We start from the raw sequence: 27,436 nt of genomic DNA, 5'->3' as shown, positions 1-27,436 counted from the left end.
TATCAGATTTAAAAATGGGAAGCAAATCCAGATCTCATCCAGACGTCCGTGAATTGCATTCATGTTCTATACGTGGTTTTCACGATACAACTTGTACCCGTTATGTGTTATGAATGGGTCACCAAGGAGGAACAACATAAAGCTAAGTCCCAGAAAACCAGAGAGGTTGGTCACTATGCAGATTGCAGATCCCTGATCTTAACCACACAACTAACAGTAGCAGTGGAGCGTTCCTACGTTGTTCCTAGACGCCTCGTCACCGCCGGAGGACTAAACCTAAAGCAAGAAAAGGGAAAACTAACTGCCCCAGAGCAGACCCCAAAGGAAAAGACAGCCCCCCCACATGTATTGACGGTGAAGCAAGATGAAAACACAAACACAGGCAGGAAAATAGGCTGAGCAAGCGATGGGGCCCGACTAACTAGAAAGGACAGGAAAGGAAAGACACTGTCTGCAATCTGCCAAAAAACCCTACCAAAAATAACGTCCAACACGTCTGATAGCAAAATTAACCCTGAAGTCACTAGACTTCTCCCACTATATCAGCACTCTGAAATATTCTGAAACAGAGCAAAAAGAGGCCAATCTAATAAGGGACAAAAAGACAAATTGGCAAATACAGATAAGTAGGAGTGGAAGTTCAGCATAGCCCCAGCAGGGGCAAGCTGACCACACAAGAAACTGAATTGACCAACAAGCGCAAGTGTGAGCATTAGCAAAAAACAAACTTAACTTAAGAAGACTGGAAGAGAGCTGAAGTCCAAGACCTGAGAAGCAGACTGAATCACTAGCAGCAGGATAGGGCGTCGGCTGTCTTATATCCAGTCTGATACTCCAGAGATCCAATTGTTATCCTTCTCATCAGGTGGCAGATCACTACCACTTAAACCAACCTCACTACCTCCTGTCACCACCAGAGGTAGAACGGAAGGAGAACTCTCAAATGGAGGAGCAGAAAATGAGTTCATAACAGTTATGTCACTGTTCACACCTCCAGATTTCTTTGTGGACCAAGTGTCCATTTTCGATCCACACTATGAATGAAAATCATCCATTCAAGTCTATGGGTCCGTGAAAATCAGTCATCAGTGCATAATCCGTGTGCTGTCCGGTATTAACATTGCAATTAATAGGAGAAACTTTGTCATTTATTTAGATTTTCATAATCACCGATGGAAATTAGATCCAAGACAGACGACACTCAGCCCATGGGAAAAACCACAGACGTCTGAATAAGGCCTTAGGGTATGTGCACACGGTGCGGATTGTCCTGTGGATTTTTCCGCCCGGATTTGGCTAAATCCACAGGTAAAAAGTCCTGCATTTTACCTGGTGATTTAGGATAGGAAAAAAAGTGGTCAGACAATCTGCGCTGCCAATCACTATGAATAATTATTATTACAGTGGTCTTTATTCGACGCGTTTTTTTCCTGAGGAAGGAGTTCTGTGAAACTTCAAAACGCGTCGAATAAAGACCACTGTAATAATAATTATTCATAGTGATTGGCAGCGCGGATTGCCTGACCCCTTTTTTTCCTATCCTGCATCTTCTACTTCGGTCCCTCGTGGATCTGTGGTTTCTGCAGCAGCGAGTCCTCCATGCTTATTACAAGCTCCAGCTGGTGAGTGGATTATTTTCAAATTGATATACCTACACTGGATATTGCACTATTGCGCTATTTCTCTTCAATAGTATTACCTGGGGATTTAGCGCAGATTAACTGTGGATTTTATGCAGAATTTGTGCGGATTTCTATAATGGAGCAGGTGTCAAACCGCTGCGGATTCCGCACAAAGAATTGACATGCTGGGGATTTCAATCCGCAGCTAATCCGTGCGGCAAAATCCGCAGCGTGTGCACTGTGTTTTTTTGATTTTCATTGACTTTAATGCTACTGTACAACACAGCAGAATCTGCTGCGGATCCGCAGTAGAATCCGCAACGTGTGCACACACCCTAAGGCTACGTTCAGACAAACATATATATGCATATGAGGCTGTGGAATTCGGGGCAGGAGACTTGCGGCCGGTCCGTGCATTGTGGACTGTATTCAGATTGACCAACAGTGGATTCTGGGTCGCTGATGTCTGCACGGCGCCCCCACCCACCCAGGTACTATTTGATTCAGGCTCCATGCCCGGCGCCTAGTGCATGACCAGGCACATTTATGCTGTGTGCCCACGATGCGATTTTTAAGTGTTTTTGCCACGATTTTCGGTGCGAAAATGCTGCGAAAACGTTTAAAAAACTCGTACAGAACGCCCCCCCATGCATTCCTATGGCATTCCGCACATGCTGTGCTAATGCTGCGCTTCTTCCCGTGGCAGAATCGCATCGCGGAAAAAATCGCAGCATGCTCATTCTTTTGTGCGGAATTGCAAAGAATTGCCGCGATTCCGCACCCATAGGAATGCATGAGAATCGCTGACTTCCCGCATGTGGCTATGCCCACCATGCGCAAAGTTAAGCGTCTCATGTGCGGTTGGTACCCACGGTGTGGAGGAGAGGAGACTGTCCTCCAGGCCCTGGGCACCATACCCCTGTAAAAAAAAAAAAAGAATAAAAAATAAAAAAATCGGGGTATATTTACCTTCCGGCGTCCCGCGCTGCCTTCCCGGGCCTCAGCGTTCCCAGTAATGCCTTGCGGCAAGGTCCTGTGATGACGTGGTCTCACGTGACTCTAGCGGTCTCGTGAGATCACTATAGCAACGCGAGACCAACGTCATGACAGGTCTCGCAAGGCATCGCTGGGAACGGGAGCGTCGTTGAGGCTGCGCGGGACGTCGGAAGGTAAATATACCCCGATTTTTTTAGCATTTTAACATTCTAACTTTTAATATTGATGCTGCATAGGCGGCCTCAATAGTAAAAAGCTGCTCACACTTGTCAAACACTGTTTGACGAGTGTGACCAACCTGTCAATCACTTTCCAAGCGATGCTTCAAATCGCTTGGAAAGTGCTTGAATTTCGCACGCGACAATCGCGGCATAATCGCGGTAAAATCGCGCGGGGAAAAAAACGCGCAATTTCTGGGAATGAGTCCGGTTTTTAGTGTCCAGTTTAAAACGCTACGTGGGCACATAGCCTTAAAGTGACTATGGTGTCACTTCTACTATCACACAGTGAATGCGATTAACTACTATACTGCAGTCTGTTACTGATGAAGGCCAGTGAGGCCGAAACGTCTATTATTTTCTGGCTGCACTAAAAAATCCAAAAAATATTCTAGAAGTTGAGTGCCAAGTTTTCTTTATTATTCATGTATTCAGACTGCGGCTCGGGTGTGTGAATGCAGCCCTGCACAGGAGGAGGAGGACCCCAGCAGCACGGAGAATGTCAGGAGAGGAGTGCGCTGGGAATTATCGGCCGGATCATCATTCCGTAATAATATTCTGTTCCTTGTGATGTGTCCTCTGTTGTATATTCTTCTTGATGAAGTAATGAAGCAGAAAATGGCAGATCTGCAGTCGGCTTCATGAAAGTTCAGGACACTGAGGACCATCATACTGCAGTGATGAGGCGCGTTACCAGCAGATAATCTACGCAATGTTACACAAGTTCTGTCATTGTGATGATATATAATAATGTCTTATCATTAGCTGAGTGGTCGGAAGTGAATGCTATGGATATTACCAGTGCGAGGAGCCCCCCCAATCACAAGAGCGGCCTCTCTGCTACATACGAAGCCACCGGCATTATAAATGATGACACGTTATCAATAGTGATTTTACCTGGACACTTTATAAAGGGGAAGTGAAAGTCAAATTGCTACAAACTTGCCAAATGCTGGATAATACGTGTGTAGTGGGGAGTGAACGTGCTGGGATAAGGTGTTATTGAGCACGCAGCTGTTCCACAGCCACAACAGATGCAGGGATTACCTGTTTGTTAGGACAGGCATGAGACATGCAGCCGCGGGGACTCGAACATATTTTTTCAACACCTCGAAGTCACTCGGTTAGCCCCCGAGCATACTCAGATAACACCTTATCCCGGCACGTTCACTCGTCACTAATTAGGTGCATATTAGAGAACGCACACAAATAGATGCCTTGATGTCAAGTGCTAAGACGCTCAGTACTGCGCCCCTGCTAAGGGTAAAGCTGCACCTGTAGAAGCACCAATAGTCATCAGGATTTCCACCAGTGGGTAATAATTCAGCACAGGCTTGTGGTCATGCGACTGTCACACTCTGCAAGGAGAAACGTTACTTCTTAGCTCGCGGGTCAGACGCCTCTCACACTTTGCACTGATGAGGAGCAGTACCCCATAACACAGGGTCTGCAAATTGAGGTTTTGGATTTTATCCCAAGTCATGTGACAAGGCTAGTTGGAGAGTCGATATTGACTTTTAGGATTGCTACTTCCTATAGATGGTGCTAGGGTTCTAGTCCTCCAGCCTTAGGGTATGTGCACACGTTACAGATGTTCCGCGCGGAATCGCTGCAGATCCGCAAGTCTTTGACCTTACAATGTTAACCAATGGAAAAATAAGATTGCTGTGCACATGCTGCAGAAAATTCCGCACGGAATCCACAGCGGTTTACTTTCCGCAGCATGTCAACTCTTTGTGCGGATTCCGCTGCGTTTCTACACACATTTCATTATAGAAAACCGCAGGCCAAAAAACGCATGACAATCCGCACAAAATCCACATAAAAAACGCGTGGATTTTGACTTGCGGATCCTGCCAAGAGATGCAGAATCTGCTCAGGAAATTCCTGAGCCCAATCCACAACGTGTGCTCATACCCTTAATCTGTAAAGGAGGTATCTGGATTTTTTTTTTTCTCCTGTAGGGCTGAGCACTTGTCGGCAAGTACCTGCTAACTACCTGCCTGTGCTACCCTGCGGCGATCTCTCCTGGCTCAGTGCAGTCACAGATTGCTCCTTCCGGCCATTCTTCTTCTTCCTGTGATGTCCGGCAGACAGGGCAGTTCCTTCTCTTCCACTCTTGTGTTTGGTGACAGTCGTCTCTGCCCATTGCATCTGAAAAGTCTGTTGTTACTTACTAGTAAAATCATAGATGTCTGATTGAGGCCTATGCCTGCCCTGTTACTAGTATGCAGTCTATATTCCGGTTTATCACATTCCACTTTGCCGCCGTCTCTATCATCTGGAGGAGACAAGTGCAATAGGGTCGAAAATAAGGACAATTCCAAACCAAAGTTTATTTCACAACTTTTCACAAGAGAATAATTTACAATATAATAACAGCATAATATATTACACATAGAACACAATCAGGGTGTACTATACACAATGTATCACATCTCGCCCGCTCTATAATGTACAGATCGGGATCTGATTGTCCAGTGGTGATTATAGTATAGAGCACAGGTATATCGTCCGTATATGTCTACAGGAGCGGGAAGGATCTGGGCGATCACAGGACGGGATTATAATACTCTAGACTTAGTAAACTTCACTTGTTTAGACCATGAAATATTCATCCTGGTAATGAGGACATGAATTATTGCGCAGTGTTACGCTTCCTGCTCTGAAGTCTGTGTCCCGGGGACTTCACTGACACTAATGTCCTTTAATTCCAGATGGTCAGCACGGGCACAATGGCCTCTACCTCTAATCTCCATTTACTGTGCACTTTAATGCAAACTATTGTTCTAAGTTATCAGCCACAGAGAGGTGAAACTGTAGTATTATCCAATGAGATAACTGTCAAGATCCTATGCTCCCCTATGATGACTACTTTATGCCACAACCCTCCAGTACTGAGACCCCCAAATACCTTATTGTCCATACTGATATCAGTGGCTTTTGGATACCTAGTTCCTTGTCATCACTTCCAGTTATTTTCTCGTTTCTTACCTTTGGCTGCGGCGGAGCGTGCAGGTGCAGTAAGGACATTCGGCTTAGTCTGGTCTGAACTGACAACCACTTGTGTCACATCTGTGGTCTGAGATGTTGTCGATTTTCTTTTTTCCTTAACTGCTTAACAGGGAGCAACAATGTGCAGAAAACCAGCTCCTCCCCGGAACCAGAGAAGATTAAGGGTGTGTGCAGACGCTGCGGATTAATCCGCACGGATTTTGCAAAAACCGCAGATAAACCGCAGGTCAAAAGACCTGCGGATTATCTGTGGTTTTGCCTGCGGTTTGGCCCTGCGGATTCACCATCTCCACAATGGTGGAGATAGGAACCTGCAGCGGTTTCCGCAGAAAGAATTGACATGTCAATTCTTTCTGCGGTTTCAAAACAGCAGCAAATCCGCGCAGATTTTTCCGCAATGTCTACACAGCGTTTTTTTTTTTACCATTCATTTGAATGGTACTGTACACCGCAGCTAAAACTGCTGCGGGTCCGCAGTGGCCAAAACCGCTGCGGAACTGCAGCGGAATCCGCAGCGTGTGCACGTACCCTAAAGAGGATGTCCACTACTTGGATCAGTGTTTCCTAAACTCCAGTTCGTGTGGCTCCTCAACAGGTCAAGCTTTCAGGATTTCTTTAGTACTGCATCGGTTATGGATTTATTATCAATGCATTAGAAATTGCCATAGGTTTTCTCATCTGTTAAATCCCAAGGAAACCCTGAAAACATGATCTGTTGAGGAATCGTGAAGACTGGAGTTTGGGAAACACTGACTAGTGACCAATCTGTGCGATAGGTCGTCAATATTAGATTGGGTCAAACAACCAACACCTCCAGCAATCTGTTTTTTTGCAGCGGAGGATAGATGTACGCAGTGTAGTGCGCATTCCTGGGTCCTGCCACTCAGACTATATTTACTTCAATAGGAGCTGAACTGCAGTACCTGAGAACAGCCACTACGCAGAGCATGGCGCTGTGGTGCTTTGGGGCTGTACACTGTACTTCTGGACGCTGCTGGCGCTGGACACGACACACAGTGGTGGGGTTGCCATGTGTCAGACACCCCACCAAGCTAATAATGATGACTTATCCAGAGGACATTAATATAAAAAAATATTGGACAATCCCTTTAAATCTGAGCTCCAACCTGAGGCAACTTGACTTATCAAAGTTACAAAAGTTTTCTATAGAAGTTAGGAAGTTTGACTGTTTGATTCAGGTCAGTAATAGATTGTCAATAAACTGCTCATTATTAACCCTTTATTGCAATGCAATAAAAAACCCAACACAATATTGGTGATAAATGTAAGTTTGCTAGTGGTCTGGCTGCATAGACCCCCACCCATCCTAAGAACAGATGTCCCAAAGTCCCCTGTATGAAGGAAGCAGTAATTCGCAAGTGGTCACATATACTCGTTATGGCACCATCGAAAAAGGAGACGTTAGGACCCCTTGTGATGTGTGGGGTCCTAGCAGTTGGTTTCCCGGAGATCATACCGGTATTTCATAAGCTTTAGATAGGTGATTTATCTTGTTTACAGGACAATCCCTTTAATAAGAAGAAGAATAACAGATGAATTGTATACTGCACTATACGGCCTATTACCATAAAGTCTTCAGAAACCGAAAATGTGATCAAGTGGGTTTTCCAATTTTATAGAAATGAAACATAATTATTCTGCGACTTTCTAATATACTTTGGGATAATTTTTCAGGGTCTCTATTTGCTGTCATTGAATTAAAGCATTTTTGTTTACATGCAGAAGATGAAAACTCCTAAATCAAGTGTGGATTTTAAAGATTAATACTGTGGATTTAAAATTTTGGAGAAATTCTCACTCTATTTACATAAACCTGAAAGCGGGTGTCCGTACGTCAGTCAATTTTTTTTGTGTGTGCAATTTTAACAAAAAAAATTGCACCACAAAATTCTTCAAAATCGACGGGGTGAATCTAAGAAACTAATATTGACTCCACGTCAGACAGTTGTCTGCACTGCCATAAGCCGGAGATGATAACGCAGATCTCCTGGCTGCACAGACCACCGCCGAAGGCTAGGCAAGTCATGACTTTCCAAATCGTACTACAAGTCTCAGCATGCCCCTCGCTAAACAACAGCTGGGAAGTCACATGCTATCCGGTAGAATAAATAAAACCGTCACCTATAGACAAACATTATTCTGCGGAAGTATTCCTGGTATGTGGCTCAGACGATGTGTCATCCAGTCCTTCAGGAAGATGCTAGAATGTACCCAGGAGTCCGCGGGGGATTCTAGCAGGTGTGAAGGTTTTTAATCTCAGGTTTGCATGTAATGAGCTCGAAGTATCCGCAGAACGTTCTACCTGTCAGCTGGAATAAGTGTTTATTAGAACATATGTGCCAGGTGATATCTGCCGCTGTTAACCCTTTCTTACACTATCTAGTAATGTACCGATCCCTTTGGGTCCGGGTGTCAAAACCACAATGCAGAATATACGTGATGCTGGATTTGTATGAAAATAGTAAAACACGGCTGCTTTCATACAGAAACAGCGCCACTTTTGTCCATTGGTTGTTGTTGGTATTGCAGATTTAGTAAATAAGTATGACCAGCGATATCTGTGTTTCGAAAAGAAAGCAGCCATATTTTTCAAATTTCACACAACCCCTTAAATATCAATCCTTAAAGGGGTTTTTTGCTCCGCCTTTTTTATTTACCATAGAGTAATGATGTATATAAAAGAAACAAGCCAAACTTGACACCAAACCCCAGAATCTGACCCACACTCCGATCCTCAAAACCAGAACCGAGGACTTCCGGCCCGTGGTCCGGTGGCTGCGGAGTCACCGGTGGAGACAGGCGGACCAGCAGTGCGGCCTAATCCTGCAGAAAGTAAGGCTTGTTTCTTTCTTTTATCCCTACACTACGGTGACTTAAAAACATTTTCTATCCACACTTCTAGCATTCACGCTTCAAGTACGGACCGTGGGTCTCCTGACGTGAACTCAACAGCCTCATATATGTCTATGAAGTGATTAAATTCCACAGCAAATCTGCACCTTTAAAGGCCCCGTCACACTAAGCGACTTACCAGCGATCCCGACACCGATATCAAGGTGTCAGGATCGCTGGTAAGTCGCTATGTGATCGCTGGTGAGCTGTCACACAGACAGCTTCACCAGCGATCAGCACAGCGATGCCGAGCGCCCGGCATCGCTGACCATCCCTGTAAAAAATATAATCAAAATAAAAATATAGTTATTCTCACCTTCCGACGTCGCGTTCAGCCATCCTGCCTCTCTCCACGCTCCGGTCCCAGTGATCCTTTGCACGAATGACCGCGAGATGTCACGGTCTCGAGGGATAACAAAGTCATTTGTGCAAAGGATCACTGGGACCGGAGCGTGGAGAGAGGCAGGATGGCTGAACGCGACGTCGGAAGGTGAGAATAATATATTTTTTATTTTTTTAATTATTTTTTTTTTTTTTTACACCTGATCGCTGGTCTCCTGCCTGTCACACACAGCGATGCGTGCTGGCCAGCGGGAGACCAGCGACCAAAGAAATGTCCAGAGGTTTCTTGCAGCGATCAGCGATACCGGCAGGGGGGCCGCTCGCTGATCGCTGTCACACACAGCAATCTCGCTGGTGAGATCGCTTAGTGAGACGGGGCCTTTAGTCTGCAGCGACATTTACAGAAATCTCGGCAGTGTTTTCTCTTTGGAAATTCAAAGATCTTGTAGAAACATTCATGTGTTCAAATTTTCTGCTGCCGATCCAAAGCAAATCGGCATCAAAATCTACAACAAACTCCACGTGTTACATGTGGATTTTGTCGCTGACTTTGATGCTGATTTGCTGTGGATTTCGTTTTTGTGCTTTGCAAATGTGGTGAAAATCTGTAGAATAAATTGCATTTTCAATGTGTGGTAAAATCTCAAGCAGTTTGCTGCTGCTGTAAAATACTGCGGATTTATCTCACAGAAAGCCAGAGAGGAAATTAGCATAGTATCTGCCCAGGAGAATGTCCTCACCCAGCTTTCCTAGAATCCTGCATGACCAATCCCTCTAGTTTTACAATGACAAATTCATACCTCATTTACCACTTATTTCACATTATTGGTGATTCCCAGGAATAGATGTAACTAAATACAGCTGAAAGATATTGTCTCCCTCAGTAACAGATTCCTAATTAAAAAGAAAACAAAACTATTTGAAATCTTCTTTTCATTGTAGAGTTTCCCTGTAATGCCTCCTGGAAATGCAGGAATACATTGCCCGTTGGACAATTCCATTAATCTCGTCTATATAGTCTGACACTTATCGATTATTGGACGGTATCAGAATCTGCGGGGAGTCGCCCTACTGACAAAGGGAATGGTAATTACCAAATATCCATTTATTTATTTATTTATTTCCAGGAGGGATAACAGAGGAACAGCACAATGCAAAATTTTAAGAAAAGATGCCCCAGTATTGTCATTCATGGAGAATGCAGGCATTGTCTAAAACAGGGGAGGGAATTGGTTCCTTTTTAAGTCTTTGGTCAGATTAAGGGTTCGTGCCCATAATACCAGTTGTATTGATCCATAATACGGCATCCATGAAGTGTTTTGGGTCCCACTTTACCTCTTATCCATATGTATCCAACAGGAAAACTGCTGTTATATGGTAGTATTCATAGTGTGCCATGTGGAGGCACCATACGGCCTTGCATATTACGGACCTGTGCCGCCATACAGTATCCTTGCACACGGCTCTGCCATGAGACCTAAAGCAATGATGGATCCATTTCCACACAGTGATGATCTAGGCGTGTGTTTTCTCTCATGGTGGAGTATGGCCTGTCCGATCTGCTCTGGTGGTTTTTGGCACATAGTGGCGGTGTGATATTTCGTCTCTCTACTTGCAGACGCTCACCCACTCCGTGATCTGACACTCCTCGCACACCACATAACAGCACCAGTGGAATTTGCAGTTACACCTCTCGCTGCGCGTTTGCCGCAGGATGTTGTGTCCGCGGCCGCAGCACAGGCTCTCGCAGTTGTCCATTCCTGGGCTGGTTTTGTTGCATATCCGCCCTTGCGTCCCCGCTGAGTCCAAATGGAGCTCCTGCTCGCAAAAATCCGGGGACTTCTCAAAATAGACCAAGTCTGTGATCCCGGCCCGTCTCCTGTACGGAGAGTGAGTCTGGTCCAGCTGACCCAGCTGCCCGTTATTCCGGTTGTGAGGCCGGATCAGGGTGGCTATTGCAAACCTCTCCTTCAAGAGAGAGCCAATCATTCGAAATTCAGGAGTCACCTGCCAGCAGGTCTTCAGCTGGCAGCTGCCGGAGGTGCCGTGACATTTACACTTCCTCTTCATGTTCTCCATCACCACCTGGGAAATGAGCAAAAGAAATCAGTTACACAAAATCCTAGAATTCTGCGCTGTCCATGCTGTGTACCAAGAGGCTAAGACCCCACAAACACCTTCTACTTCTCACAGCTGGGGGTTTGTTATAATTGTATCCAGTCAAGAAAATGGTCTGAGGGACAAACACATCAAAGGCAAACCTCCCTCCTGCCCTGATACATTGTATCTATCAGTCTGTCCTTCAGACTGCAGCTCAAAGAGATGTTCTAGACCGGATACAATTGTAGCAAATGCTCAGCTGTGAACAATGAACGTTCTATGAAGATCAGGCACTGGAGATTCTTTACGACAGTTTTGCTGTTTTATCCGTTGAAGCCTCCGTTCCTGTGCATTTCGCTCTAAAGCTAGAAGAGAGCACCGTTCAGTCCAGTGGCGCCAATGTGCCGTGCTCCGAACTGTCAGTCACCGCCACCAGCAGGCACGAAGCTGGGATAGGTGTGCACCAAGACGTAGCTGGAGAAAGCCCCTTTAAGGGATATAGAATCCTTAAAGATAGTTTGTTTGTTTTTTTTTACTTAAATTCATTTATTGTGGATTAACAATCATTTTTGCAATTCAAATTTTTGCACCTTTTGACTTTTCCAAGCTCTTTGTTTCACTGTACATTGCTGCCTGTAAAGTGAGTTAACTGAAAATCCTTCAGAGAGCTTGTTCTGATAGGAGCGTTTAAAACTTTTTTTTTTTTTTTTTTTGAGTGAAAGTTGAGCTGAACTTTAATGTGGTCATAAATCATTAGAGATTGAGCTCAGAAGAAGCGTAGCAATCAAGAACAAGCTCTCTGCCGGTTCTCAGTTAACTCATTTTACAGTCAGCACTGTGCAGGGGCAGAGTCTGGAAAAATCCAGTAATGCAGAGTTTTATTAGAACACAAATTCAAAAGTTAGTTTTGGCCCAACATGCATGCATGTAAAGGGAACCTGTCAATGTCACTGCCCCTGTGCAATGCTAGATAGGGCAGTGTAAAATGCTGTGGAAGACACCCATTCGCACCAATCACCGTGCCATTATTTGGGTTTTATGGAAGAGAGAATTAGGGTATGTGCACATGCTGCGGATCCGCAGGTAAAACCACAGGTAAATTGACCTGCGGTTTTACCTGCGGATTGGCCAGCGGTTTTCCCCTGCGGTTTGACACCTGGACAATGGAACAGGTGTCAAACCGCAGTGGAATCCGCAGAAAGAATTGACATGTTAAAACCGCAGCTTTTCTGCAGTGAAAAAACCGCAGCATGTGCACTGCGGATTGTAAATCCCATAGACTTACATTGTACTGTACACTGTCTGCAGAACTGCTGCGGATCTGCAGAGGCCAAATCCGCTGCGGATCCGCAGCAGAATCCGCAGCGTGTGCACATACCTTAAGGCTTGAAAGTGAAGTGCACCGATACGCCCACCCATGCACTTGCAAACCTGTCAGTGCACTTGCAGTCCGCGGCTCCTCTGCCCAGCTTATTGATTGACACTGCAGTGCCTCTGTCTCTGCTGTCAATCAAGAAGTGGAGACCACGCTAGCAGTAAGAAGGGCAGAGGGCTGCAAGTGCACAATACTCCCACCAGTACCAGCCTAATTTATATATCATTAAAATCCAAATTTCGGCTAATTAGATGGTGCCGGAAAAGCAAGAGGAGATCTTGAAAGTGATGAGGAGTCAAAACAGATTTCAATAGAAAGTTGAGGAGCTTTATTATTCAGTGAGCAGGGGCTTCCATCACTGAAAACTAGAAACCCCCTTGAAGCCGGATCCTGTTGCAGCTTTTCAGGGGTTAACAGTATATATTTTTTTTGCTTCGACTGTCAATATGAGACTTGGTGAATAAAAGGAAGGCTTAAAGATTTATGGAAACAAGCCTGGAGCAAATTGGTATGAAAGCTTAAAGCTCTCCTGACAAGTTGTTTTCTGAAAAGTGGTACGCGCCCCACAGGTGACGGCGGAGGTCACAGGTAGGGCAGGCAGCAGAGGGGTTAAAGGTCAGGCGCGAGTTATGCTGCGAGTCGCTCGCTCTGGGGCACGGCGAGCGTCTTGTGTCACTGACGGTTAATAAACGCACATGTAATATGATAATGGATGCAGCGCCAAGAACGGTGTCCGCCATGTCGGTCCTATTCTTAAAGGGGAGGTGTCGCCTACATCTTTATATTATACTGAGACACAGTCTGTCATTTTCCGCTTGTAGCCTTTGTATTCTATTTTCTGTACCTGATTTTACCATCTTTCCTGAACTTCTGTTAACAGCAGATACATGGACCAAAGAAAGCAACAGGAGAAAACTTAAACAAGAGAGTGCTGCGGGCACACTGTGTAACCTGTGCTGGAGGAGGAGGTGAGCTGTGATATCTTATGTCGTTCATAGTGGATACTGTAGTACCTACTCTATATAGAGTTATCAGTCATTGTACAGGAGGAGGAGGGGAGCTGTGACATCAAATATTGTGAATGGTGGATCCGACCCTGAGTTATCTGCTATATATATATATATATATATATATATAGTGTTGTCAGTCATTGTACAGGAGGAGGAGGTGAGCTGTGACATCTCCTTTTGTGAATGGTGGATCCTGGGTTATCCACTGTATATAGAGGTGTTCCTACATAGAAGTGCCACTGATTCATTTTAACTATTTAGCACCTGCTGTAGTTCAAAATAGCACAATGAATCTCTTGGCAAGCAGCTGTCACTTTAATAGTTAAAGGGGTTATCCCATAAATAAAAGATGGCTAGATACAATAATGAAAAATATGAAAAATAGCCCATAATGCCAATCTTTGCCCCATGTGTCTGGGCAGCTTATATTATATACCGTGGTTACCGAAAGTATTCAGACCCTTTTAAATTTTTCACTCTTTGGTTCATTGCAGCCATTTGGAAAATTCAAAAAAGTTGATTTTTTTTTTCTCATTACTGTACACTCTGCACCCCATCTTGACCGAAAAAAACAAATGTAGAAATTTTTGCAAATTTATTAAAAAAGAAAAACTGAAATCTCCCATGGTCATAAGTATTCAGCCCCTTTGCTCAGTATTGAGGAGAAGCACCTTTTGAGCTAGTACAGCCTTGAGTCTTCTTGGGAATGATGCCACAAGTTTTTCACCCCTGGATTTGGGGATCCTCCACCATTCTTCCTTGCAGATCCTCCCCAGTCCTGTCAGGTTGGATGGTGATCGTTGGTGGACAGCCATTTTCAGGTCTCTCCAGAGATGCTTAATTGGGTTTAGGTCAGGGCTCTGGCTGGGCCGGTCAAGAATGGTCACAGAGTTGTTCTGAAGCCACTCCTTTGTTATTTTAGCTGTGAGCTTAGGGTCATTGTCTTGTTGGAAGGTGAACCTTCGGCCAAGTCTGAGGCCCAGAGCACTCTATAAGAGGTTTTTATCCAGGATCTCTCTGTACTTGGCCACATTCGTGTTTCCTTCAATGGCAACCAGTCGTCCTGTACCTGCAGCTGAAAACCACCCCCACAGCATGATGCTGCCACCACCATGTTTCACTGTGAGGATTGTATTGTGCAGGTGATGAGCAGTGCCTGGTTTTCTCCACACATACCGCTTAGAATTATCACCAAAAAGTTCTATCTTAGTCTCATCAGACCAGAGAATCTTATTTCTCATAGTCTGGGAGTCCTTTGTGATGTTTTTTAGCAAACTTTATGCGGACTTTCATATGTCTGGCACTGAGGAGAGGCTTCCGTCGGGCCATTCTGCCATAAAGGCCCGACTGGTGGAGGGCTGCAGTGATAGTTGACTTTGTGGAACTTTCTCCCATCTCCCTACTACATCTGTGGAGCTCAGCCACAGTGATCTTGGGGTTCTTCTTTACCTCTCTCACCAAGGCTCTTCTCCCACGATTGCTCAGTTTGGCTGGACGGCCAGGTCTAGGAAGATTTTTGGTGGTCCCAAACTTCTTCCATTTAAGGATTATGGAGGCCACTGTGCTCTTAGGAACTTTGTGTACTGCAGAAATTCTTTTGTAACCTTGGCCAGATCTGTGCCTTGCCACAATTCTGTCTCTGAGCTCCTTGGCCAGTTCCTTTGACCTCATGATTCTCATTTGGTCTGACATGCACTGTGAGCTGTGAGGTCTTATATAGAGAGATGTGCGCCTTTACAAATCCAGTCCTATTAGTTTAATTACACAGCTGGACTCCAATGAAGGAGTAGATCCATCTCAAGGAGGATCACAAGGATATGGACAGCATGTGACTTACATATGAGTGTCTGAGCTGAATACTTATGACCATGGGATATTTCAGTTTTTCTTTTTTAATAAATTTGCAAAAATTTCTACATTTGTTTTTTTCAGTCAGGATGGGGTGCAGAGTGCACATTAATGAGAAAAAAAAAGAACTGTTTTTGAATTTGCCAATTGGCTGCAATAAAACAAAGAGTGAAAAATTTAAAGTGGTCTGAATACTTTCCGTACCCACTGTAACTTTATCTTCAATCTTCTGATCCTTTGGGAATCACCCTGTCCTCACACTCTGGTACTCTCTGTGCTTCCTTGGTGGTGACCTCTCTCTGCACAGACTCCCACTTCCTGTGGATCCGTTCTGCGCTCATTGTTCTCGGTGGTCACACTTGTCATTTTGTGAAGCTGATTAAGAGATCAAAGAGCATCGCACAACATCATTCGGCTGTTTGGAACTTTGGTCCATTTTGGAAAATCAGGAAGCTCTTTTGGCCGTGACGTCTCCCCTGTACATGATGGGGAGATCTTCCTAATTATTGCTTTGCCTATACTTAAAGGCTATCCCCATATTGGCGACTCATTACTGTATATTTGTTTCTCCTACTGTTACAGCTCCTGTGCAGGTCTATGTGTATCCATGGTAACAGTCAACAAACACCCTGTGTAGTCTGAGGCTCCTTCCATCTGTCCTCTACGTCTGACATACATTTGGTAAATTAGCAAAAAGTAGGAGGCAGATGAATGTTAATAGGACTGTAGGATCCGACTGCAACCAGGGAGACACCTAGGTCTGCGCAGGAGCTGTGTACACCGATGGTAGGAGAGCTTTAATCAAGGATCTCTCCAACACTACTTTATTTCTAATTTCGGATGCAATGGAACAATTAAAGGTGTAAATCTTTCCCGCTGACATTAGTATCACGCTGAACACCTCAAGCTCTGATTCTGCTCGCGGTACGGTTAGAAATATAAATAGTTCTGGGAATATTTGCCAAAAATGTCTCAATTTTTATCCAGAAGGGACTGTTTATTTTCCTCCAGAAACAGCGCCTCTCTGGTCCGTGGGCTGCAATCTATCCACAGAAGTCACTGCACCACCCGATGCAGTCCATAATCAATTGTGGCGCTGTCCCTGGAAAGAAAAACAGACCCTTGTGTCCAGTGTCGGACTGGGGTGCCTAGGGCCCACCAATGGAGCTGACTCCTGTGACCCGCTCTAGATTTCAATGCTCAGACCAGGAACACCTTTGTGCTGTAGTATTTGTTGGGAGGCTCAGTCATAAGTTTCATTATATTCACTAGAACACGCTGCACATTTTTTTCCGCTAAAAAGATGGACACTAAGGCCGGGGTCACACTATCGTAGAATACGGACGAGTGCCCTGCGAGAAAACATCACAGAACATCTATGGGGCCGCTCACATCACCGTTCATTTTCTCGGGCGTATTCAGCGTGCTTGTAAAATCACAGCATATAAGTCTATAGGTGCGAGTGACACAGCTCACATCACTTGGATATCATCTGAGTGCGGAGCGATATATGGCGACGCCGGCAATGGAGGAGATGGAGAAATTAGTTTCTCTGCCTCCTTCGCAGCTGTTTTCTGATTCTCTCTGTGCGAGATGCTCGGAGCGCAGGCGCATGGCACTCGCAGCTGAGCAGGAGCCGAGGCTCATTAGCTATATCGCATCCGATGCCATAAGCTAGTGTGACCCCGACCTAACGGAAACAACAAAGACCTGATTATATTCAATTGGTTCTGTCCTTCGCCATTTTTCTATTATGTGACAGATCCATTTCTTAGGCCACGTTCACACATTCAGTATTTGGTCAGTATTTGACATCAGTATTTGTATACTTTTCCTCTGATTGCTCCACGCCTGGTTTTGGCTATAAATACTGATGTAAAATACTGACCATATACTGAGCGTGTGAACGTGGCCTTAGTTTAATTTTTATGTTACTGGAACGATACAAAATAATAAAACCCTTGAATGCTAATGTGATCCTAGCTATTCTTCACATAAAGGGGTTGTCCCATATAAGAGATTATCACCCGTAGGCTCAGGGACACAAAAGCCGAGCTTCTAGGGTGTGTGCACACGTCTTTAGACGCCAGCCTAGCCACTTTGTTTTTGCAATAGGGAGAGTTTTCAGGAACACAACAGAGGTGTTTTTTCTGAAGCGTCTTATTAGACTTTTTTTTTTTTTTTTTACAGGCATCTTTTTTTTTCTTTATATTGTGCGTGTTAATAATGAGCTTCTTGCTGACTTCTTTTAACCAATTTTCATCTTTGAAAACCTAAAGTAGTTAGAAGAAGCTGAAAAAGAGTGAACTTATGTACAATCCATCTTCACATTGCTGATCGTTAGTCTTTCTTTGGGGAGGTTGTACTTTTTCAGCTGTTTTCCAAGCAAACTAACCATGAAAAAGATGCGCTGTGTACAAGACCTTACTCACTCTATCGGGCTCCAACAGTGCCTCTTTCCACTGGTCTCGCCTTTGTTGATTGGCTGCAGCGGTGACTTCATGCCCACAGTGCTGTAATCACTGTTCCACCGAGCTCAGTCTACATCAGACGCTGTGTTCAGTGATTGACTACAGGACTGCAGACACAACTTCACAGCTGCAGCCGATCAAAGATAAAGAGAGTAAACCCTAATTTTCTGTGTTTTTTTTTTTTATATACCCCTTAGATTAAGGACTAATTTTTGAAATGGGACAAGCCTTTTAATGATCTTTTATTAACTTCTTTGGGCGTAGGGATGTGCTAATTTTTTTACTATTATATATTTGCTATAAGCAATATTATATACAACTCTGGTAAAAATTAAGAGACCACTTTCAAATTTCCAGTTTCTCTGATTTTTCTCTTTATATTCTTGAGGAAAATGTAAATTGCTCTTTTATTCTATAAACTCCTGACAACATGTCTCCGAATTTCCAAGCACTAAATTTTGTATTTATTTCAGAAAATGAGAAATGGTCAAAATAACAAAAAAAATGCAGACCTCAAATAATGCTAAGAAAACAAGTTTACAATCATTTAGAAACATCAATACTAAGTGCCAATTCTCACATGCGAGAAACTCGGACGAGTCTCGCACGTCAATACCCGACACTGCCGCCCGCACTCGGATCGGAGCGTTCAGCCACATAGAAATACATACAGCTAAACGCTCCGACCGAGTGCCAGCGGCCGTGTCTGGTGTTGACGTGCGAGACTCGTCCGAGCTTCTCACATGTGCGTATGAGCCCTAATGTTTTAACTCAGGAAGAGTTCAGAAATCAATATTTTGTGGAATATCCATGATTTTTAATTACAGCTTTCATGCGTCTCAGGTCTGGAGATTGGGCTGCCCATGGCAGGGTTTTGATGTGGTGGTCTCTTAATTTTTGCCAGAGCTGTATATTTTATGTTAATTTATTCTGTACATAAAAATGCCAGTTATTTATTTATTTTTAAATACAAGTGCTTTTTTTTTTTTCTTGGGGGGGGGGGGGGGGACGCTTTTAGCTAAAGCTTATGCTTTTTAATATCTGACCATCATTAAAAATGTCACACATATACACATTCACTCATTCACATAAATGCAGAGATTTAAACATGTACACTATATAAGTACTGTGTATACATTTAGGCTGCGTTCACACGTTGCGTTGTTTTCGCGGCGGTTTTTAACGTGCGTTTTTGCCGCGAAAACACAAAAAAAAGCATCCCATGCATTCCTATGGGATTCTGCAATGCTGTGCTAATGCTGCGGATTTTCCCGCGGCGGAATCGCATCGCGTAAAAATACGCAGCATGCTCATTAATTTTGCGGAATCACGGGGATTCCGCCCACATAGGAATTTATTGTTCCACTTACTTTCAGCATGTGGCTGTGCCCACCATGCAAAAAGTAAGCAGTACATTTGCGGATGGTACCCACGGTCCGGAGGAGAGGAGACTGTCCTCCAGGCTGTGGGTACCATATCCATGTAAAAAATAGAATAAAAAATTGGGTTATATTCACCTTCCGGCGTCCCGCGCAGCCTTCCCGGGCCTCAGCAATGCCCCCGTTCCCAGCCTTGCGAGACCTTTGATGACGTCGTGGTCTCGCGATACTGTAGCGGTCCCTATTCCTCGCGAGACCGCTACATTCTCGCGAGACCGCGACGTCATCAAAGGTCTCGCAAGGCATAACTGGGAACGGGAGCACCGCTGAGACCCGGGAAGGCTGCGCGGGACGCCGGAAGGTGAATATAACCCGATTTTTAATTTTTTTTTATTATTTTTAACATTAGATCTTTTTGCTACTGATGGTGCATAGGCGGCCTCAATAGTAAAAAGTTGGTCACACTTGTCAACCTGTCAATCAGTTCTCCAAGTGATGCTACAGATCGCTTGGAAAACGCTAGAATTCTGGAAGCTAATTACGCTTGCAAATCGCTAGTTTTTCCGCTGAAAAATCGCGGGCGTTTAAAATGCGATATTTCCCGCGGAATGGAATTCCGCAACGTGTGCACATAGCCTTGTACACACACACAGAAATAAGCTGGCAGGATCTCTGGCAGCAAGCGCCATAAAGAAGATGGGGACCCCCATCACAGAACAGCAGTAGGGGGAGACATTGTGATATCGGCAGAGGGGGGCAGGGAAAACGGCAAACGGGAAAAAGCTGATTTTGCTGGAGTGGAGGACAGGAGAGAGTAGTGAGAATAGAGACATAACACAGGAAACTCCAGTGCTCTCTTCAGGTCAGCGCTGTGAGAGCGTGCAATGCACAGAGCAGAGCGCGCCAGAGACAGAGCAGAGCGCGCCAGAGAGAGAGGACTCCCCGTCAGAGCACTGAGACTGAGATACCAGCCATAGTGAGTAGTGATGAGTGAGAATACTTGTTGCTTGGGTGTCCTCCGAGTATTTTGGCGTGCTCCGAGATTTCATCTGTCGCCTCAGCTGCGTGATTTAGGGCTGCTGAACAGGCTGAATAAACCTGGGAATTCCCTAACAAACAGGCATTCCTCACATGTATTCAGGCTGGCTAGCAGCTGTAAATCATGCAGCTGCATCGACAGAAACTAAATCTCCGAGCACGCTAAAATACTCAGAGGCCACTCGAGCATGCTCAGGAAAACCCGAGCAATGAGTATACTCGCTCATCACTAATATGGACAGAAATGCTGCGGATCCTAGAAAATCCTCTGTGGATTACAGTGAAGGCTGAGCTGTGAATTTTTCTCAAACCATTGACGCACATAGATCTGCAGAGGTGCTGTTTACACAAAATGGTAGGACATTTTTAATCTTATTCTTTTTTTGTAAAAGTTGTATACATTTACTTTAGATGCTTTGGAACAATAAAAATACTTTAGTTGTGAAAGTTTTGCATCCTGTATGAACCTGCCAGTGGATCGAGGCAAATCCAGGTGAAAAACACAATCCGGAAATGGTGGATAAGTTTCGCCATGGGGTTTTTGGCGGCCTGGCACACCGCTGCCCTGCTAATGCTGCCATGTGGACACTCGGCCTACAGCTCCTGGTCCTCATTGTATGAATGAAGCAGTCTCCGGTATGGTCGGCTAGCTCGGTGCCACCTGATGACATCATTACATTGACGGCATGATGTCATCCCCTCGCTGTCACCCTTTTCCTGACACCTCTTACTGGCCTCCATGCTGTGGGGCTTTGTACTGACTGTGGCCCCTATGACTTTGCTGCTGGTCGCACCATTATGCACCTGTGTGAGAACATTTGGGATGCTTTTATGTTCCCTCCAGCCTCTCGGCATGGCCCCATTGTGCGGCGGTAATGCTGGGTCGATCACAGCTGAGATTTTTACCAGTAACTTGTACAGGTGATTTGTGTCATTACAGAAGATGATCATTAACATCAAACACAGCAAAGAGAACAAGAGAGGAGCCAAGATCAGAGGCGAATACTCCCCACCCAATGCCAGAGCCCAGGACCGCTACCAAGATGACAGGAGGGGATAATCTGCGGAGCGGCTCAGCCTCAGAAGGGTCTGGATCTGATAGAGGCCATGTCCACAGACACAACAGACTGCCGCTCCAGGTACATGCAGCGCCGTCAGCTCCGAGGCTGGAGAGAAGATCCCAGAACACTACAACTCCCAGCATCACCAAATATGATTGCAATACAATTCTAGTATACTCTGTACATGGAGCACTACAACTCCCAGCATCACTGACTGCTGAACATGATCACAATACAATTATATTATACTCTATACATATTGCACTACAACTCCCAGCATCACACAACTTCTGAACATGATCATAATACAATTCTATTATACAATATCCTTTGAATACTACATCCACTAACCTGAGCCGACCACAGGACACGATAGTAATACAATTGTGTTACTCTCTATACAGCTCTACCCACTTTTGTGCAGAGTAATTTCATGACTTGTCTTTACAGGGATCAGAGCTCCTCTTTATATTGATGATTTTAGTTTTATGCAGCTGCCACTAGAGGGAGCTCACTGCATACGATTAAACTCAATAATAAACCTGCATGCAGTGAGCTCCCCCTAGTGGTGACAGTGGGCAGTCAGAATATTAAAGCTTCTCTAAACAGCAGCTCAGTTCTTGCTATATTATAACTGAAAATGACCTATGGATCTATGAGATTTACTTTAAGAATGCAATTAGATGTGTATGATCAAATGATCATCCGCAGGTACCTCGATAACTCACCTGCCGGCCCACCCTGTTGTTGTGCAGCCTCATACGGGCATGAATGTCCCTGTACAACTCCCGAGAATCCAAGAACTCCCTGGAGAAGCGTTCTCCATACTCCACATCCGGACTGCATCCTCCCCACTCCCAGGAGTCCTGGGGCCCGGGTGCCTCCGCCGGTATGTTTTCCATGACCCCATGTACCATGCCCTTCCCACGGTTCATGGCTTCCATCTGAAGTCTGTGGAGTTTAGCTCTGAAGGCTTCCTCGTCTCCTCTCCTCTTCTCGTCGCAGCCGCACGATTTCAGTTTACCCATGGAGCAAGCATTGGAGACGGCATGCACCACTCCGGCAGCAGCAATGGCGTAAGCATAGGCGCTTTCTCTGAAGCCTGGAGAAGAGAGAAGGACAAGAGAAAAACTGGATTCAATATTAGCAGTGTGCTGCGAAGTATCAAATCCGCACGGACAGGCTGCGGAAATAAATAGGAATATTTCTATTCACTGGCAGCAAGCAAAGAAATTGAAAATGGTGAGGAATTGAAACAGCCACATCTAAGAGCTGCTATCAGAAGCATAAAAGGGCTAGACCCTTCTTGTGCATTGCAGGCACCTCACTAAAGGGGTCTCAGTGCGACCCCCGCTGTGCAGCGCCAGCAATGGAGTAGTGGCCACACATGTGCGGATCTTCATTCATTTTGAAAATTCTGAAAATTGCAAATATTAATTCTCTTATACAAAGTAACACAAGGAGCATTGGCTACCTCTCCATTCCAGGAGGAGTTAATGGGGCCGTTCCATAGACGCAGGTCCCAAAAGTAGGACCCTCATCTTTCCGACATTTATGTTAGATGCCTCTGAAGTCCAAGATGGGACAATCCCTTTAACACAGGGTTCCCCAACTCCAGTCCTCAAGGCCCACCAACAGATCATGTTTTCAGGATTATCCTTTGTATTGCTCAGGTGATAATTGCTTTTGCTGGGCGTTGAGGACTGGAGTTGGGGAACCCTGCTTTAACACATGAAATCCCTGGAGCTGGCCATACACCTCTGCAGCTCGGCCAGCTGACCTCTTTTCTTCTCCTATATGTACATGCTTGGCTACTGAGTGTACATGAGTTTTCAGCTACCAGGGTCTTAGATCCTCTGAGAATATAGGATTAAGAATATTGAAATTATACATGCCCGATTCATTTTCACAACATTTACTGAATGAATTTCGACCCTACAATATACATTTATCAGTCGTCTGGTCCTACTGAAATTAGAGGGGTGTGAATGCACCTTTAAGGTTTTCTGGCTTTAAAAAAAGCCCTATCCCTTTTTTGTTTTAAATAAAACATGCTGTGCTTTACTCACCCTCCTCCAGCCCAACTATAAGTCTCCACCACAGCTCTGCTATTGTCTGCAGCGCTGACGTCCCATCTAGTATACTCGTTGCCCGGGTGTCCTCTGAGTATTTTAGTGTGCTCGGAGATTTAGTTTGTGTCGACGCAGCTGCATGATTTGGGGCTGCTGGACAGCCAGAATACATGTGAGGAATGCCTGTTTGTTAGGGTTGTTAGGGAATCCCCACATGTATTCAGGCTGTCTAGCAGCTGCTTCGACACAAACTAAATCTCCGAGCCCGCCAAAATTCTCGAAGGACACCCGAGCAACGAGTATGCTCGCTCATCACTAGTCCCATCCACAGGCCTGGACCCGATCACTAAGCTCCACACTGGACCCGGGGAGGGTGATTAAAGCTCAGTTTGTCTTTGTTTGTTTTACAGAAAACTCCTTTAACTGCTGCATTCACACATCAGTGCTCAGTCCACAATATCCCATCTTGCCACTGAAAATCTCAGTCTGACCACGGACTGCATACTATGAATGCACCCTAAAGTAAATGAACCCCTTTGGTGGCATTCTCTTATTTCAAGGGTTATTCTCAACATTTAAAGGTGTTATCCAGAGACGCTCACCTCCACGTCAGAAGCGAGTGATGCACATTTGCCATGACGCATACATGATAATAATAATAATCTTTATTTATATAGCGCCAACATATTCCGCAGCGCTTTACAGTTTAACAGTTTCAAAACACAAGTCATAAGTAACAACGTTAACAATACAGTAATTAAAGCACAATAAGCCGCCCCTGCTCGTGAGAGCTTACAATCTACAATGAGGTGGGGGAGATACAGAGGACAGGTGTGTATTTACAATGGTGTATTTACAATGAAGGTCCAGCCATCTTGAGGGAGTGAAGGATGGATGGAGATAGTGAATGGGCTACACACGCACACTTACACATAGAATGACTGTGATTAGTGAACATGATAGGCCGCTCTGAACAAATGTGTTTTGAGGGAACGCCTGAAACTATGCAAATTGTGGTTAGTCCTAATTTCTTGGGGTAGAGCATTCCAGAGGATAGGAGCAGCACGGGATACCTACATGATACCTACTAGTCACGTACAGGTTGTCATTAGCGCTCACTTCTGATGTGGAAGTGCACAGAACTGGTGAGCCTTCAAAGGGATTACTGGGATCCCCACAAATCCTGAAAATAGGTCAGGGACTAGACAGCATGTCCACCACGCCACATGCACCATTATCACGCACTTTGCACAAGTTGTGCCGTTTCCACCCTCTCCATCTTACTGATGAATCTGCGCCACGCTTCCCTCCATCTTCCTGATTTCAGGAGCGTTGGAGCAGCCCTGAGATGATGGTTATTACAGGCCGGCTGCTAATAACGGGGCCAGATTTCCGTAAACGGTTTAATTAGTGAATGAGCCCGGGGTGTCAATAAGTTTACATGTGAATTCCTTCCCGTGACATTATATTAACAGCTGTCAGCAGCCCTCAGATCTGCAGCTGCAGGCCGAGGCCGAGATTTTATCAGGAGGCGTTCGTGTTGGAGCAGATCGTCTCCAGCGTTCCTCCATGTTGTATGAGCGTTTCTGCTCCTATAATGACACCGGAGCGTTATAGTCTCTGGTGGTCGCTCCTCTTGTCTCAGAATGTGGTTTTTTTTCTCGTCGGGTTTGGCGGCTCCTTACGATACATTCTTTACATTAATCCTCTTTATCGACTCTTCTGTTTACCAACCTTCCTGCGAAAAGTGATTGGAGCGAGAGCCAAGGCCGTCCTTCCTCGTGCTCCTCCGCAGAACCGGCCCGGACATGTCTCCCCTATGCAACCAACACATAACCCCCACCTCCTTCTCCGCCATCCAAACTCCACCTAAACTGAGGGTGAACCTGCCTCGGCTGAAAACCAACCACATATCCCAACTTGTCGCAATTCATCCAAACACCTTCTGTCTCCTGCAAAGAAAAAAAGAATCCCGGCGTGTAAAGAAAATAAGGAGCTTGTGGAATTTGTGCACATTCGTGTCTGACAGCGGGTCACGTCCGGGGGTAACATCCCATATTCCATGGGGGCACCTTTGTCAGTTCCGACCACTGGGAACTTCGGTGATCCTGAGAACTGGCCCGTCTGATTGGAGTGCAGGTTGAGCACTGCACCATTGCTCCATTCATTGTCTATGGCAGGGTTCCCCAACTCCAGTCCTCAAGGCCCACCAACAGATCATGTTTTCAGGATTTCCTTAGTATTGCACAGGTGAAGCAATTATTACCTGAGCAGTACTAAGGAAATCCTGAAAACATGATCTGTTGGTGGGCCTTGAGGACTGGAGTTGGGGACCCCTGGTCTATGGGACTTCTGTAGATTGCCACGCACAGCCCTCTACTATTTTCGGCAGTCCCATAAGCAATGGATGAAGTGGAGTTGCATGTACTTGACCTCTGCTCCTTTCAGAAGGGCCCTGTCCTTCATTCACAGGATCATTGGGGTCCCAGAGGATGGACCCTGAAAGGTCAAGTCAATATGGCTTCATGATATACAAGGGAAATCAGTGCGGGAGGGAAGGGAGGAGGATGGTGTGCAAGGGTGATCGACTGGGTGCAAAAGTCTTACATGTTCTCAAATTCTTACTCGGTGCCCCTGATCTCCAGGCGAGCGCCAACATGACTTTGATACCGCTCCATCTTATGGTAGAGCAGGAAGCCATAGACTCCAGCCCTTAGGGTGTGTGCATACGTTGCAGATTCTGCTGCGGATCCGCAACGGATTTGGCCCTGTGGATCCGCAGCAGTTTCTGCTGCGTTGTACAGTACCTTTATTTTCAATGGAAAACAAAAACCGCAGTACACATGCTGCGGATTTTTCCGCGCGGATTTGCTGCTGTTTCAAATCCGCAACATGTCACTTCTTTGTGCGGAATCCGCAGCGATTTCACACCTGCTCCATTGTACAGGTGTCAAACCACAGGGCAAAGCCACAGGCTAATCCGCAGGTCTTTTGACCTGCGGATTTTGCTAAATCCGCGTGGAAAATTCCGCAGCAGAATCCGCAATGTGTGCACACACCCTTACGTTGCAGGCTGCTGCAGTCCTACACCCATGCGTGCCATGGAGCAATGACGACACCTGTGCCGTCCAGCTCTATGTGAAGTGCGGGGCCAATAGGAATCAGATTGACGGAGTATAAAATCTACCGTGTTTTATTTTTTTTCGTGGGTGATGGCATACAGGTGCCATCATTACATTTCAAGGGGGCACCAAGAAGACACTTAGACTTTCTTCATGGCTCATGGGTTATTATTTTTGTTTCCGGGGCCAGCAGTGCTTACTTTGCCGCGGGTCGCCGCACTACTGATGGAAGTATCCCTTTGAGTGGTATGTAACGACCAGGCGACCATTGCGAGGGGCTGGAGATTTGGCTTCTACGTCTGCGCTCACGAGGCGATCTCTTACACGGAGCATGAAGGATTTACTATCCTCTGTGTGTATAAATATCTGAGCCACAAATTATTCAGCAGTGGCCACACGCACCGCTGGGCTGATGGTGAGAAGTGGGAAAACGGGATTAAATATTGACGAGACCTTGTCACTTCTGATTTGGGTTGATGACCTCCCCGGCACATTTTGTGCAGAACCCGTCGTCCCCAGAGGAGCAGAGAGCCATTACCGAGGACGCCCCGGCATCCGTCTGCCGCTAAGTGTGAGCACAAGGATAAAGCCGAACGGTGTCTCTGTTCACACCTCTGTGCCTCTCCTCCGCTGACCCCCTCACCAGCAATCTGCGCTCCATCTCCAATAATCCCATGTTAGGCGAATTACATTTTTCATTTTTAAAGGCAAATACTGCTTGATGTCAGAAGAGAAATTTAAAGGGATATTTCCATCTCCTGAAGTAATGACGTACTTGTCAGCCGCTCCTTGGAGGGGCATTCCTGGGCCAGAAGTGGGCGAGCTGTGGTGTAACTTGAAGCTCAGGGGCCCCA

At 45.5% G+C, this 27,436-nt stretch overlaps 1 protein-coding gene and 1 long non-coding RNA gene across 6 annotated transcripts in view; one reads left to right on the top strand and one right to left on the bottom strand.

Annotated features, from left to right (window-relative positions):
* Positions 1 to 27,436, top strand: part of LOC141049216 (uncharacterized) — a 90,459-nt gene that overhangs the window by 55,650 nt on the left and 7,373 nt on the right. The window contains exons 1-3 of one of the 4 annotated variants that reach the window (XR_012220286.1): positions 8,430 to 8,704; positions 13,462 to 13,549; positions 21,268 to 21,466. This is a non-coding gene — a long non-coding RNA (uncharacterized lncRNA). Of the gene's footprint in view, positions 1 to 8,429; positions 8,705 to 10,054; positions 10,193 to 11,342; positions 11,663 to 13,461; positions 13,550 to 21,267; positions 21,467 to 27,436 lie in introns of those variants that run through there. The other 3 variants (XR_012220287.1, XR_012220288.1, XR_012220285.1) reach the window with 3 other exon arrangements.
* Positions 10,197 to 27,436, bottom strand: part of WNT10A (Wnt family member 10A) — an 87,349-nt gene continuing 70,109 nt past the window's right edge. Inside the window, exons 1-3 of one of the 2 annotated variants that reach the window (XM_073545419.1) lie at positions 25,195 to 25,345; positions 22,117 to 22,490; positions 10,197 to 11,191 (exon numbers count right to left, since the gene is read on the bottom strand). In XM_073545419.1, coding sequence (XP_073401520.1) covers positions 10,715 to 11,191; positions 22,117 to 22,490; positions 25,195 to 25,318 — 975 coding nt within the window. In that variant the 5' untranslated portion in view covers positions 25,319 to 25,345 and the 3' untranslated portion in view covers positions 10,197 to 10,714. Of the gene's footprint in view, positions 11,192 to 22,116; positions 22,491 to 25,194; positions 25,346 to 27,436 lie in introns of those variants that run through there. The other variant, XM_073545418.1, reaches the window with a different exon arrangement.

The sequence above is a fragment of the Dendrobates tinctorius genome, unplaced genomic scaffold (assembly GCF_039654945.1).
Source record: "Dendrobates tinctorius isolate UK_male_01 unplaced genomic scaffold, ASM3965494v1 ptg000143l, whole genome shotgun sequence".
Taxonomy (NCBI): domain Eukaryota; kingdom Metazoa; phylum Chordata; class Amphibia; order Anura; family Dendrobatidae; genus Dendrobates; species Dendrobates tinctorius.
The sequence above is the reverse complement of the archived record's forward strand: the minus strand, read 5'-3'. Positions and strand labels throughout refer to the sequence as shown.